At 40.0% G+C, this 14,521-nt stretch overlaps 1 protein-coding gene across 1 annotated transcript in view; it reads left to right on the top strand.

The window, feature by feature from the left end:
• myo1ea (myosin IEa) overlaps positions 1-12,354 on the top strand; it is a 39,245-nt gene extending 26,891 nt beyond the window's left edge. The window contains exons 16-28 of the mRNA XM_008310043.3: positions 1,550-1,631; positions 1,912-2,018; positions 3,505-3,603; positions 3,872-4,016; positions 5,993-6,107; positions 6,220-6,389; positions 6,475-6,620; positions 8,001-8,147; positions 8,651-8,808; positions 9,117-9,206; positions 9,297-9,501; positions 10,071-10,240; positions 10,896-12,354. Of these exons, the coding sequence (XP_008308265.1) occupies positions 1,550-1,631; positions 1,912-2,018; positions 3,505-3,603; positions 3,872-4,016; positions 5,993-6,107; positions 6,220-6,389; positions 6,475-6,620; positions 8,001-8,147; positions 8,651-8,808; positions 9,117-9,206; positions 9,297-9,501; positions 10,071-10,240; positions 10,896-10,972 (1,711 nt within the window). The 3' untranslated portion in view covers positions 10,973-12,354. The remainder of the gene's footprint in view (positions 1-1,549; positions 1,632-1,911; positions 2,019-3,504; positions 3,604-3,871; positions 4,017-5,992; positions 6,108-6,219; positions 6,390-6,474; positions 6,621-8,000; positions 8,148-8,650; positions 8,809-9,116; positions 9,207-9,296; positions 9,502-10,070; positions 10,241-10,895) is intronic.
• Positions 12,355-14,521: the final 2,167 nt, after the last annotated feature.

The raw sequence follows: 14,521 nt of genomic DNA, 5'->3' as shown, positions 1-14,521 counted from the left end.
GCATATGTGTATAATTGAAAGCATCAGATGTTTCAGTGTATCTGAAAAACTGAGGGGGAGAAGAGCAGGAGCGTGCAGAGCCGGAGTGGGCTGGGTTTGGTTGTGCCCTCTGCCCTGAATCACAACTGCCTCAGTGTGGCCTCGGAGGTGCATGATGTGGGGATGTGGTCTCCTGTGTTGTGGGTTCTTGTGGTTTCTTTGTGTCTGGGGGGCCATCTGTGCTAACAGCTTGCATTGTCTGTTGAACTCCTGCAGACACGGCCATGGCTTGTACCCTTTGTGCAGCATAAAACAGGGGCTTCTGACAACCCCCCCCCCTCCAGACACGTGCTGGAAGACACACACGAACTTTACTTATACTCAAACATACACAATAAAAAGTTTGGCTCCATCGTAATAAAGGAAGTAGGAAGGGAACAACTCCATTCCTTTGCGCAGCAGGTCGGATGAGAGAAGAAAGAAATGTCCAGTCAGCTGGACAAATAAGAAGCTCTCTGTTTGTACACACAACCTGCTGATCCTTTCTTCTGCGTCCATGGCGCTCCGCCTGACATTTAAAAATCAAACAAATACCATAGTGAGATACAGTGATAAAAGCAGAGTTGAAAGTTATTGACATATTGAACCCCCCTCAGAGACATCAAATAACAAACACCTGAAAGTTGAAATGAGGTGAGTGTTTGGGAAGAGTGTGTGTGTCAGCTTCACAGCAGCGCCGACTGTCACCACAGTTTTATGGCACTTTTTAAAGCAGACACAGCTGTGTCAGTTTCCAGATAGTGGAATGACAGATGTGCTGCTGACGCATGTGAAATTTAATGTTAGTAAAACAGAGAAGGAATAAATATGTAAATCATTCATTGGTCTTCATTCTTTGATATGATATGTTTTTGACAAACTTGTTGTATCTACATGTTTGTATGTATTTACATGTGGTTTTCTATCATTTTGACTAAAACCTCATCTATGGATTGTCATCGATGTCTTGCAGGGATGCAGATGAAAAGCGAACTTCTGTTGTTTTCAATGCATTGTGTTTTTGGTGCACACAAATATGAAAGTTGTCCTGTGGGTGCAGAATTTAGGGCAAAGTTTTGGGTCTAATGTGCTCAAAATATCTTTATTTATCCTTCTAAGTGCCGTGCATCATGAAGTAGTTACTGTAATTAAGTAGTTAATTACTATTAAACAACAGTTGAACCTAGTGTTCGTGTATCCAGGCAGGATCAGCCTTTAGCCAAACTCTTGCTATGTCCATGATACTGCTGTAAGGTCTGTGTAAATGTGACATATTTTCATAGCTCGTAACAGCCAGTTTCAGTTAGCAGTGCATCGTCTTTATGGAAGATTTGTCCTTGGGTCGACCTTGTGCACAGTTGCACTGTTTTGCTCTCTCACTTCTTTTTCTTCCTTGTGCTGTTGTTTTCCCACCGTGTGTAAACACAGAACTTCTCAAGAGGCCCAGGAATTCAAACAAATGACCTCAGCCTTGTGTCTTTGAAATATTCTGTTATTGATACCACATTCTCTGTGTCCCTCCTCCTGACAGAGCCTTCATCAGAACACTGTTTCCAGAGAACCTCAATGCTGAGAAGAAGGGCCGACCCACTACTGCAGGCAGCAAAATAAAGGTGTTTGTAGAGTAAAGTTTGCTCATCTGTGTGTCTGTCTGGGTGTGCACCTACCTTTGTCTTATCAGGGACACTGCAGTATTTGATGACAAAATGTGTCTGTGTGTGGGCATGTGTGTGTGCACTGAGGAAAACACAACTGAACACTTGTGTTTTCCTCAGGAACCGTGCCACTAATTCATTCACAGCATGTTATCACTTCATGACTTTGTCATCGGGTATCGTCACAGTTTGTCACTTCTTCCTGTTTGTGATGTTTGCTTTCATAATTCCTTTTTAGAAACAAGCCAATGACTTGGTGAGCACGTTGATGAAATGTACGCCGCACTACATCCGCTGCATCAAACCTAATGAAACCAAGAAGCCCAGAGACTGGGAGGAGAGTCGGTGAGTGACTGATTCACTGTGTGGCTCACACATGTACATGATGAATTCAACTTGAAAAAGCTAAATCAAAAATAAACAAGTCAGGCCAAGAATACAAAGGCTTTTCTGACAAGTATCCACAGCATGTGTCTATAAAACCTCTGCATGTGTGTCGCCAATTTGGTTCCACCGTGGTTAAAAACACTAGGCATCCCAGCCTGCCTGTTTACAATTGTTTAACCCACTATGACCAGTGATAAGAATCACTTTAGTTAACACAGTGATCATTCATTTTGTCTTCATTAACGAAGAGTATATGCTGTTGTAATCTGAGCAGATGTGTGTATTGTATTTCCTTTTCTGGACCACTCTCCACCACGCTCCTGGGCCTGATGAACTGAATGATTCAGTGCAGGACAGGACAGGACAGGACAGGACAGAACCAAAGTCGTCAACACAGAAAACTGATTGGTCTATTTAATGAATCCAACCATAAAGGAAGCTCTTTATTTAAACATGCTTCAGGAAGTGTGGCACGATCAGTTGCTTGATCTAAAAAAGGATTCATTTATATATTATTACATCTATTTTGCAGACATCAGAGACCTAAAGTCAACATCCTGGGGATGGCTGCAGCACTATAGTTAGTTGGCTCAAATATAGCATTCCTAATAGGAATTGTATGTTTTTTGGGGGGAGCGGCACACATTATGAATAGTTCTCAGTCTGAAATTGGCATATTACATAACAAACATCTGTTATTTACATATAAAAAGTGCAGAACGACCATCTTTGTAAAGCATCAAAATGCCAGTTGTTTTTTTTTCAGCTGTGCACTATTGTACCAGTGTTTGTCTATTATTGTTTTTTACTTGTCCTAAGAAATAGTAAAAAAATCCCACACACCTTTATCCTACTTCCATTGTTCCATTCCTTGTTGTTTTTCCATTTCTTCCCAGCCCACAGCCTGTGTGCTACTGCGTGTCCAGTGCAGAGTGCAGTTGTATTGTTAGGGGTCTGTGACCTTCCTGTGTGAGTCAGACAGAGAGTGGCTGCTTAATTAACATTGAACCAGCTGGACCAGTTTTTACAGGAAGCCTGAATGCACTCAGCTCTACTTTGGACCTGCGTTTGGAAAAAGTTTGAATTGTTCATCTGTTTAGCATACAATGATTAAAGCCACAACTTCTTCTGCTAATGAGGGGGAAGTTCTAATTGTTGTAAGAATTGGCTGAGTTTGGAGTTCGGAGGGTGAGGAGGTCTGTCCAGTGAGCTTCAGCTGGTTCTGGTGACAATTTTTCATTCTATTCATTCAAAAATATCACAGACTAATATAATAAACAAGAAGATATAATAATCAAGGTCATAAACTATCATTACAGAATGATTTGGAAACAGGGTTAAAGTAGATACAGGCTGAGGTTGTTTGTTCTTTATCCATATTCATTTCCTGTCAATGATCTACATAACAGATATTATGTAAACTTTTATCCTTGTTGTTCCTCAGAGTGAAACACCAAGTGGAGTATCTTGGTCTGAAGGAAAACATCAGGGTGAGGCGAGCTGGCTACGCCTACCGTAGAGTCTTCAGGAAGTTCCTCAACAGGTGAGACTCACACACACAGACACACTCACAGCATGTTCCAGTACGGCAGCATCACTCTTTAGCAGCAGGCCAGGGTGTGTAGGACACTTAAATCATTATCATCTTTGTTCATTTTACCAGATTTTAATTGGAATTTTACTTCTGAATTTTTCTTTAAGAAGTCTCATATTTATTAACGTCTACCATTTACAGTTATACATATAAAAGGTTTTGTCAGTGACACCACTCTTCATATAAAAATCTCATTGTGAATTAAATGTCGTCTCAGGTATGCCATCCTGACCAAAGAGACCTGGCCAACGTGGCGAGGAGATGAGAAACAAGGCGTCCTTCACCTCCTGCGGTCCGTGAACATGGATCAGGACCAGTTCCAGCTGGGTCGCACTAAAATCTTTGTCAAAGCCCCTGAGTCGGTACGTTGCATTTATCAGCCAACATGTTTATGCTGTGTCGATGTCTTTTTGTCTGCTTCTCTTTCATTGGACAAAATGATCAGACTGTGGTCCAGAAAAGAGTACCGCAGAGGGAAAAGAAAAAGACAGGCCAATTCTTCCACGTTTGTCTTGAATGGAAGTCAAACTGAGCATGTCACAACACTGTTTGTTAGCAGAATGAAAACTGAAGCCCCCTGTTCACACTACTGCACCATAAAAGGACACCAATGTCCCAGATCAAGTTCAATCAATCCTGGTACCACGTAAGCACTGAGTCAACACAGCTCTGGAGCTAAAACACAGGCCCAGACTGTGGCTGCAGCCTGAGGGTGTAGGTTGTGGTGGTGGTGGTGGTGATGGTGGAGGCATCGTAAAGGCTGGTCTTTTTCCACCAGTATAATTTTTTTTTTTTTGAGATTCCAATGAAAGCGACGCTTGTGTGACGTCTGTGCCCTCACTTATTGACATTTGCACACATCATAGTCAGTGCACATGTTCACACACAGATGTATGTTTAGGGGCTTATACAGACGCATCTATGTGTGTGAAATAAGGCGTCACAGCTGATCCTGAATGACTTCGTTTATTCAACACTGGCCACAAACTCACCCCATCCCCCACACGGCCAAACCAAGAGTCCAAATCCAAAAAGTGCGTTAATGAAAGGCAAATATTACAGAGAGCGCAGTGTTGAAATGAGCTGCCAGTCTTCTCCAAACAAGGCTCTGTGTCTCGTTAGATAGAGACACCTGTTAATTAGTTTTTATGACTCAAGTCTTTTGTTGGACGGAGTGAGTTAGTTTAACACTCGTCCAGATGTTGGAGAGGACGCTCTCTCTTCGAGTGCTGATGGATAAGCTGCTGGCTCATGGTTGTCTCAGACATTGGAGACGTTTCCTTCATGTGGAAGGTTCATACAGTGGAAATAACTTCAGACTGATGTATAGTTAAAATAGAAATGAAAATGAATTCTAAATGCCAATTACACATCAAACTACAACTGAACTAGCTTACAGTTTGCCAAAAAATAACAAAGGAGCTGAAGGTTAGCCCATAGATGGCTAAAAAGCTATGAGTAAATTTATCGAAAAATAATAAATTGAAGCATTTTAAAAATTTCATTTAGTGCCAAAGTTGTCCAGAAATTGTGGTTAAATTTGTTTTTTTGTCAAGTATTCTTCTTTTTTTCCAAATCATTTTACCCTCTCTTATTGTCTATTTTAGTCATGATGTTTTTATTAAGTGAAAAAATATTCAACTCAATCATATGATTTCTACCATAATTTAATAAATTCCCTGTCATTTCATTTATAATGAAAATAACGGGGAATCCCAGTGTGTAATTCAATCATTTGAACAGTTGGACCTTTGTGTATTTAGAAATGTTAAATATTTCCCTCAGTGAGTTAAGGCATAGTCATTACTACCTAATGTAAACCTTAAGCTCTCCTGCTGTCTGTTTTTGAGTTCTTCTGACCTAAAAGAAACACATCAGCCTCAGGCTTCGGTGGTTTCTCTGTCACAATCAGTGACTCACTAGGTTTCCTTCTTTCCTTCTCTCAGCTCTCCAAGTATTTACAGTACAGTCGGTCATGTTGCTTCATGGTCCTCCGTGTGGCCTGTGGCTGTAGCTGTGTGGATGCAGCGAGTGAATGTGCAGGATGTTTAGTCTGGGACAGAGAAGCCAGAGAGTGTGATTGCACATCTCAAGTTCTGTCAGGAAATGACATAAAGAGTTGAGGAGACTGGTGGTCCTCAACCGGAAACGGTGTCTTCGGAGCCAGAGAATGAAAATCTAAAATGGTCATTTGTCTCACTCGTAACCGTCAGACAGCTCACTAAAATGTAAAGCATAGTTTTTATGTACTGAACATCCTTCCTTCCAGTCAGTCCATTTAGTTCCATCTGTGTTTGGGTTTGTTTGCTGAACTCTGTCCATCTCTTTGTCTTCAAAGCTTTTCTTGTTGGAGGAGACCAGGGAGCGCAAGTTTGACGGCTATGCCCGGACAATCCAAAAAGCCTGGAGGAAATATGTGGCTCGCAAGAAGTACGTCCAAATGAGGGAGGAAGGTAAGGGTTGAATAAACGTGCAGCTTAAGTTGACTGTTTCATCCTGTTCCCATCTCATAGACTGGGTCTCCTCCTCACTCACTTCTTTGTGTTTTGTCTTCTTTCATTCCAGCTTCTGACCTGCTTCTGAATCGTAAGGAGAGAAGACGACACAGCCTCAACAGGAACTTTGTGGGAGATTATCTGGGCATGGAAGACAGGCCAGAGCTTCGACAGTTCCTGGGGAAGAGGGAAAAGATTGACTTTGCTGACACAGTCACAAAATATGACAGACGGTTCAAGGTTGGCTTTCTTCAGAATAATCTGCACAAAATCAAGAGATCTCAATCTATTAATGAAACCATTTTGTTTGTTTTTTCATATCTAGGGAATAAAGAGAGACTTGATTCTTTCTCCAAAAGCCGTGTATCTGATTGGACGGGAAAAGGTGAAACAGGGACCAGAGAAAGGCCAGGTGACGGAGGTTCTGAAGAGGAAGATTGATGTGGAGAAGATCCTGGCTGTTTCTCTCAGGTAAATTACCTTCCTCGCAAATTTTTATCATAAAATCAGAGGAAACTACAGTTACTGATACCAACGGATCCCAGTAAGAAAATTCAGCCACACATGTAAAACAGTGTCAATGTGTCTGAGGGAGAATGTTTGCATAAATGAAAAGTATGATCTTTCATGACATGATCACTGCTTTTTAACTCCCACAACAATACAATGGCTACTGCTGTGAATCTCCACTGAACCTTATTTAGAACCCTGTTATTCTTACGAACCCACTGTTGTCACTGGATGTAGGGAGGAACACTACACGTTGGTGTGATTTTCCCCAATGTGGCAAAATATTGAAACTGATATTCATTTGCACTCCCTGCTGTAGCCTGGCGCCCCCTATGGGGTACACACCACCACTTAGGGAGCGACTGCATTAAACTGAGGTCTTAAGTTGCTGCATTGTGGTAAAAGGTATTTAAGATTCTCATTTAAGCTCGTAAAAATGCTATCTCAAACGATGGTACAGACACGGACCACCAACAGAGAGGGAAGATGGAAAATCATAGAAAGTATTTACAATATCTTTTTATCTTTTTGTGCATAGAGGTGGATGATCTTTATTTATGTCACTTAATTAAAAGGACTGATGTTCATTAGATGACACTCCCTTACATGAGGGTCCAGGAGATTCCAAATAACACAACTGCATTTCAGCGCGCAGTGAAAAGTATTGTGATGCAGGGAGCCGTGGAATGTTCTGTACAAAACTACCCAACAGTAGAGTCATCAATCTGCTTTAAAGAGTGGCAATCTGGATTATTCATCACGCACATTCCCCGTACATGTGGAGTGTCTTTGAAGCACCTCCTGTATATATCATGCGTCTGTGTGTGTGTGCATGCTGCTCTGTGTATCTGAAAGCTGTTTGTTCCACAGCTCAGCAATGTGACTGAAGTTATACACAGCCATAAATGCTCATGAAAGAATGTGGACTAGTTTACAGACAAATAAAAGCAGCTGAGTGAGGAGCAGCGCCTTTGTTGTCGATGGGAAAACTCACTGTCGAACATGTCTCAGCGGCAGAAGTCACAGAGCTGCTGGTGCAGTCACCGGGCTAATACAGACCAGGTGGTGCAGTGAAAGAAAGCAGGAGTTGTAAAAGTCATCAGGAAAAAAAAAATCCACTTCGCCAGAAGGAACAAAGTATCCTTGTGTGGATTATGGGCACAAGCCGTCTCCTCTCTTCAGATGTCAGCTGCTTTGTGAGGCTTCCTCTGTGTCCATGCAAATGTGAAAGATGATTCTCAGCCTCCATCTTTGATGTTCATCAAAGTGGAGGAAAAAAGTAGAAAAAAACATCCCAGCAGATGTCTTCTTTCTAACGCTCTCTTCTCTTGGTTTTCCCAGTACAATGCAGGATGACTTCATGATCTTACATGAGCAGGAGTACGACAGTCTGCTGGACTGTGTCTTCAAGACAGAGTTCATCAGTTTACTGGCCCGAAGGTTTGAGGAAAAAACTCAGAGAAAGCTACCACTCAAGTTTAATAATACGTAAGTAAACACAAAGACCTATAAGAACTATTTGAGTTGAACACAATGAACTACCAACAAATTAGGGTAAGGGCAGTTCCTTGATTCTTAAAAAAATCGTGGTACTTCTACTACTACTACTACTACTACTGTAATTTTACTTTTTCTCAGAATTTACCTCACCTTGTTTTTGATTCCTATAGCAAGAACTTTCACAAATCTCAGTTAATCAGACTCTCAGACAGTATATCTGTCCTCAGAGCAACACTGCCACATTAACTACAAACCTCAGTCTATCCTGAAAGATCTTCCTCAAGTATACAGTAGCTCTGATGACCTAATACATATGTTAAAGTACGGTTATTTGAATATTAAAATAGTTTATCTGTACAATTCTGCTTATTTCTGTCTAAAAGTCCTGTTTGTCTCACAATGATTAAACTGTATTTGCCTCATGTGACAATGATTTCTAAGTGGTTATAATTCTACTGAACAAAACTTTGATTGTGCTGTGACATTTCTAGACTGGAGATGAAACTGAAAAAAGAGAACTGGGGTTTCCTCAGCGGCGGCGGCTCTCGGCAGGTTGTGTTTGTCCAGGGTCAGGGAGACATGCCTGTGCTGAAGCCGTCCAGCAAATCCCTGCAGGTCAGCATCGGCCCTGGACTCCCCAAGAACACACGTAAGTGTTATAGACACGCTGAGCTCTGACAGTGAGCTGGTAAAATGTGGGAACTAATTTGACCTGGTAATGTGAACTCATAAAACACCAAAAAGATTAATTAAAAGCTCAGACATTCAAGTGTTGAAATGTTAAAGCCAAGCTACTGAAGTGCTCCAGAGCAGACTAACCAAGCTGCCTTTATAGAGGTACTAATACAACAGTGAGGTAGTCGGTGTTGTTGTGCACTAACAAACACAATGATTAACCATCTTTAATGATTTAACCATGATTTCTAATTTCTAAAAAATACATATCCTCACCCTCAGGCCCCACCAGGAAGTCCTACACTCAGAGTCGCTCCAACGGCTCCAGAAACCACCATCACATCCCATCACGCGCTGCACCAGGACCTCCAGGTACAGTCATGAACAGGCTCATTAGAGAACAGACCATTTATTGCACTGCACAGACCGTTGAAGTATTTTCTTTTCTTTTCCCTGGTTTAGATTCTCACCAGAATGGTGTCCTGAAAAACACCAACCATGTAGCCAATCAGAGAAATTCACAGCATCACAATCCGAGGCATCAATCATCCAACAACTCCACCCGCCCTTTCCTGCCTTCAGAATCCCACCAGCCCAAGGAGCGAAGCAGCAGCCGAGGCCAGCCCAACCTCGACTGTCTGAGGGTCCCAGAGCTGGGGGCTGCAGGGTGAGAACCTACAAAACACACACACACACTCAACATAAACAGGACTTTAGTTCTACTCCCATCAGAGTCAGCAGCCGGGATTTAATCTACATTTTCTTCTACTTTTTTATTAAGTTGTCCTTAAGACATTGTCCATTTATTGCTGGAAAACATTAGGCAGTTTCCTGTCTTAATTATAGCTCTTTATCTAACACAAACTTCCTGGAACACATGATAATCCAGTGTGTAAACGGCAACGTTTCAAGAGAATTTACAGTAGATGGCAGAAAAGCATAAAAAACCTTTGCTGGACATTGTTTGATTGTTGTGTAAGAATTCCCTCGCTCCTCATAGCTTCTCTGGTTGATCTATGAACTGAACTGTCATGTCTTATCATAGCCTGGCAAACCTACTTTATAGAACAATATACCAAGATATACTGAGTTAGGTTACCATCTCTGACAAACCTCAGTTGTTATACATCACATCACCATCGTGGTAATGGTAATGTTATTATTCAGTATACAGAGACATTTATTCAACCACAGACAGGCAGTACTGATTATTGCTGTCTGGTTGCTTCTTACCAGAGCTCACAGACCTTCGGCCAGCAGGCCTGCGCCAGGAGGAGGACGACCTAAACCTGCGCCCAAACCTAAACCTCAGGTGCCCCAGTGTAAAGCCCTGTACGCCTATGATGCTCAGGACACAGATGAGCTCAGCTTCAATGCTGATGATGTCATTGAAATCATTAAGGAGGGTGAGTAAAACATTATTAATACATTTCATTCTTACATCCATTCATTCATTCATTCATGTTTTAATGACTAATCCTTTTCTGGGAGGTGTTGGAACCTGGAGCCAATCCCAGCAGACGTTCACCAGTCCACCAGTTTTTCTATGTCCAGACACAAAATATGTGGAGAATATGTTCAGTAGCAACAAACCAGACATATTTAATACATTTATGAAATAAACCCAAGATTGAATATAACAATTAATCAGACAGATTAGGTCCCATAGTAGAGTCTGAACAGAGAAAAGCTAAAACATTTTAAACAGTTTCATATTATATGTAAACCACAATGATGAATGAGACAGGTATGACCAAATCAGAACTGTAGATGTTTGAATACCAAAGTCAGAAGTAAATTCTGTTCACATGCTGTTTGTTTTCAAAAACTTTATTGTTATGTTTCCACCTGCACCTGTTTGCTAGTGAGAGCTGTGAGAACCACCAGTTTTTTGTGCTCTATGTGGATGAAAATACTGTTTTATGCTGTTTAATGCTGTTTAACTAGCAGGTGCTTTTGACGGTATTACAGTACTGGTTTTAAAACCATTTTATAAGAACAACTACATACATTTAAAATGGTTCATAATGAGAAAACAATCTCTTTGTGTTTTGAACCCAGATGTATCTGGATGGTGGACGGGACGACTCCGCGGGAAACAGGGTCTTTTCCCCAACAACTATGTTAAGAAGATCTAAGAGCCACAGGTTCACAGCTGTTATGAAGAAGATCCCTCACTGTTCATGGTTCATGTCGGCTGATCTCAGTTTTTCTCCACTTCTGCCTTAAGTTGGATGAATGTAAAGCAATTACACCAACAGAACAAAAGACCTGAGTTGAGGCTCTGCTTTAATGACAAGAAGACTGTTTGACCAGGGCCTGTTTCTTGCTACAGTGCCTCTTATTAGTGAACAAAACTATTTATTGTATTTATAGCTCTCTGTTCTTTTATATAGTGCTAAAAAAAATCTGAGCTAACAATACATTTTAAACGCTGGAATGAAGTATACTTAATCTGGGACCAGGCTGTGATTTTTGTTTTAGTTCTTCATGTCAAAAATCTTTGTAAAACAGGTCCTCGGATGAAGAATCAGTTAGTGTCTCGGTGTCTGAAATGAAGAGACTGCGTTTTTTAGCAGGTTTATATTTATTACGGTGCAGAACTGTACTTCTCGGGAGGGACCATCAGCAAGCAACCACACTGTGATTGTTTTAATGATTTAATGAAGCAAAGCATTTTATACAAGTCTGTTTCAACAACTCTCAGACTAGGCCATGTGGTGTATCAAATTCATGTGTGTGTGTGTGTTTCTTTCTTATTGTGTTTCTCCCACATCAGTTTAAGTGGAAGTGATGAATACTGTAAGCTGAGCGTGCTGTCTGTGGTCTATTAGCACTTTATCAGTACAGGTACTACCTTGAACACAGACGTCGTCACTCATTTTCATGCCACAGCCAGCGAGTGAGCGAAATCTACTAGACATGTGTCTTTAAAGTCACTGAGGAGAAGCTGTTTACATGGAATAAAACAGGCATTGTAGATCTGATTCTGTATATGTGTTCATAGTTTGGTAAATGCCTGTTCTTGGTTTGACGTTAAATTAAAATTTTCTTCTGTTTTTTTTTTCTATGAAGGATCTAATTTTCCCATTTTGTTTCTACTTTTCATATTCACAGAACTGCTTTATCTCCATTTCACGACATACCGATGTCACAAAAAGGGACTGTCTGGATTTTGTTTTTGGTTGATTTGTTAACTTTGGTTCCATGGCACTGCACAGAATTTGTTTTGCTCCTCTTTAATTGTTCCTGCACATCTTTTGCACTGCTGTTGCATTACTTAAACATTCCTCTGTTAAAAGTTTTATTTTATGACACAACCATGTAAAGCTCAAATCAACTGCTGGAAATTCTATCAGTACAGATATAGTTTGATCTGGGACGTTCTCAAACATCCCTGTGCAATACATAAAAAAAATTAAAAACAGCAGACAGGATATTTTAATAAAGCATGTATTATTGTATAGTGAACTGCTATTGTTGTTTTATTAAAAATGTCAAATAAACAAATTTTCCCACAGTCTGAGTGAAATTACAGTTGGAATTATTATTGCAAGTACAGTATTTTGCAAAGACAATTGGCAGAAGACATCAAGGATTCTCACTGGACCAGGATTTTTGCAGATTATTTAAAAATAGGTTAAATGAAAAATGGATTATGCCTCCCTCTCCTCAATGTCACGACTGTAATGCATGATATATTGCTAGGATAGTGTGCATTGTGGAATACATTGAGTATACACTGATGGTCAAACATCCAATGTTAACAAAAGTGCCTGTGCTGTCGTTTAAAAACCAAAGTAAAATTTGTGTGTGAAATGAACATGGAATTGTTGCCCCAGAGCATCACCGACTTCACCTGCTTAAGTCACTGTTTATTTAGAGTGGTAGTTTCATTGGTGAGTTAGCTGTTAACACTGGGGAGCTAATTCACTACGAGTACAAAGTACCAGTGCTCATAGCTTTTCTCTTGGTTGCTGCGCTTCCAGTTGTGTATATTTAGTTATATATTGGGTTTTTTGTTTGTTTTTTTGTTTTTTGTTTTTATCCAATTATATTTGAGCTGTCATTTCTTTAACCAATCAGAATTCGAGTTGGCGACATTAGGCCCTTCCAGCAGGTGTACAATCAAGTTGGCGTTTTCAGTGCTTTGAATGAATGGTCAGCGAACACGCTGTGTTGAATCTAGCAAACTGCATCTAGCTACTTGCACGCGTTAAACAGTCAGTCGAACAGTTGAGAATGTTCCCAAGAATTCGAACGTATGCCATAAATACGACATGGCAGACTTCACTTTTATTTTACGGTGGTCATGCTAATTGTGATTGAAAAATTCTTAAGTAAAGAGCGCAGGATGGACTTTGTCTACAAATAGTCGGAAGTTTGTGTGAGTAAAATGCATTTTGTCTTTTTAATAATATTCTAATTTGTTATTGCCTTACGTTAAGCATTACATTGTCGCAGCTGTGGCTGAATGTGGGTTCGTTGCTTTAGTAATGGCAGTATAATGGCTAAATTAGTTATCTTTGATGTAACGACTCGTTATACTACATTTCTACATAATATTGAAGGTTTTTATTGCCACGCTGACATAAACAAGATGTTTGTTGACATAAACAAGATGTTTATGTCAACCGTTATCGCTTGCTACCTTGAAAACACAAGTATAATTGTTTACCAAAAGACTGAAAGACCAATAAGTAGCTAATGGCTAGAAATTGTTTCAACTTTTAGGTTATCCGACATGTTCTTACCGATAAAGTTTTGTTTGTTGTTGCTATGGTGAAATGTGCATTTGTAGTTACGTGGTGTTACCTTGATGTACGTATATGTCTAAATGCATCTGAAAAGAGCAAATCATTAGACAGTGATAGCTTTTACCTTTTGTCAAACATCTAGAACTCTGCAACGGCCAGAAATATGTGTATTATGTGTCTGTAGGTACAATATGATTGATTACAGAACATTTGTCACTTGTCAAGATAATACGTTACGGTGAACCTGGATGAAAAATGTAAATTAAAAAATACAGTTAAAAACGTATTTTTCATAACGTTTATTTACACACAATTTGTAACTGTCACATTAACCATCCAAAAAGCAGACGCCATCGCGGGTGTATTCGTACAGTAACACAAATATGACCGTTTTTTTATGACAGTTAATATTTGTGCAAAAATCTCACGAGAGTTGGGAGGATACCACAGTGCTTTACCTCCACCTGGTGGTCAAACCGTGACTGGGTTAATGTCTTGTGATTTATTTGTCTGTGTAGGTTCTCAGTCATCCAGGTCATTTTATCTGAAAATAATTACATCGAGGGCAACTGAAGAAGCGTCTTGGATGAGAGGTGAAACGTCTTAAAAAACCCTACTTCGTCCAGTTTCCCTCGATGTAACTATTTCTGTGTTTTATTATTAATTGTTCGTGGTTGTTAATTGTTCTTGATCTATGAATATTTTGGCTGTGCAGTATAGTGTTAACCTATCTATTATATGAATTAAGAATTGCAACGGATTATTTTATTAAAATATAGAGGCATATAAGAATTCACATCTCATGTTTAAGCATGCACCTAGGATTTTTGTTTCGTAATTGTTTTTTTTGTTTGCTCTTTTACAAAACATCTTGAGTTTAAATCTACACCGATTTTTTTTTTTTAAATATGGATTGTTTTTGCTGGAGTG

Source organism: Cynoglossus semilaevis, chromosome 5, assembly GCF_000523025.1.
Source record: "Cynoglossus semilaevis isolate Cse_v1.0 chromosome 5, Cse_v1.0, whole genome shotgun sequence".
NCBI classification, from domain to species: Eukaryota; Metazoa; Chordata; class Actinopteri; order Pleuronectiformes; family Cynoglossidae; genus Cynoglossus; species Cynoglossus semilaevis.
Note: the sequence above shows the minus strand (reverse complement) of the source record. Positions and strands in the feature narration are given on the sequence as shown.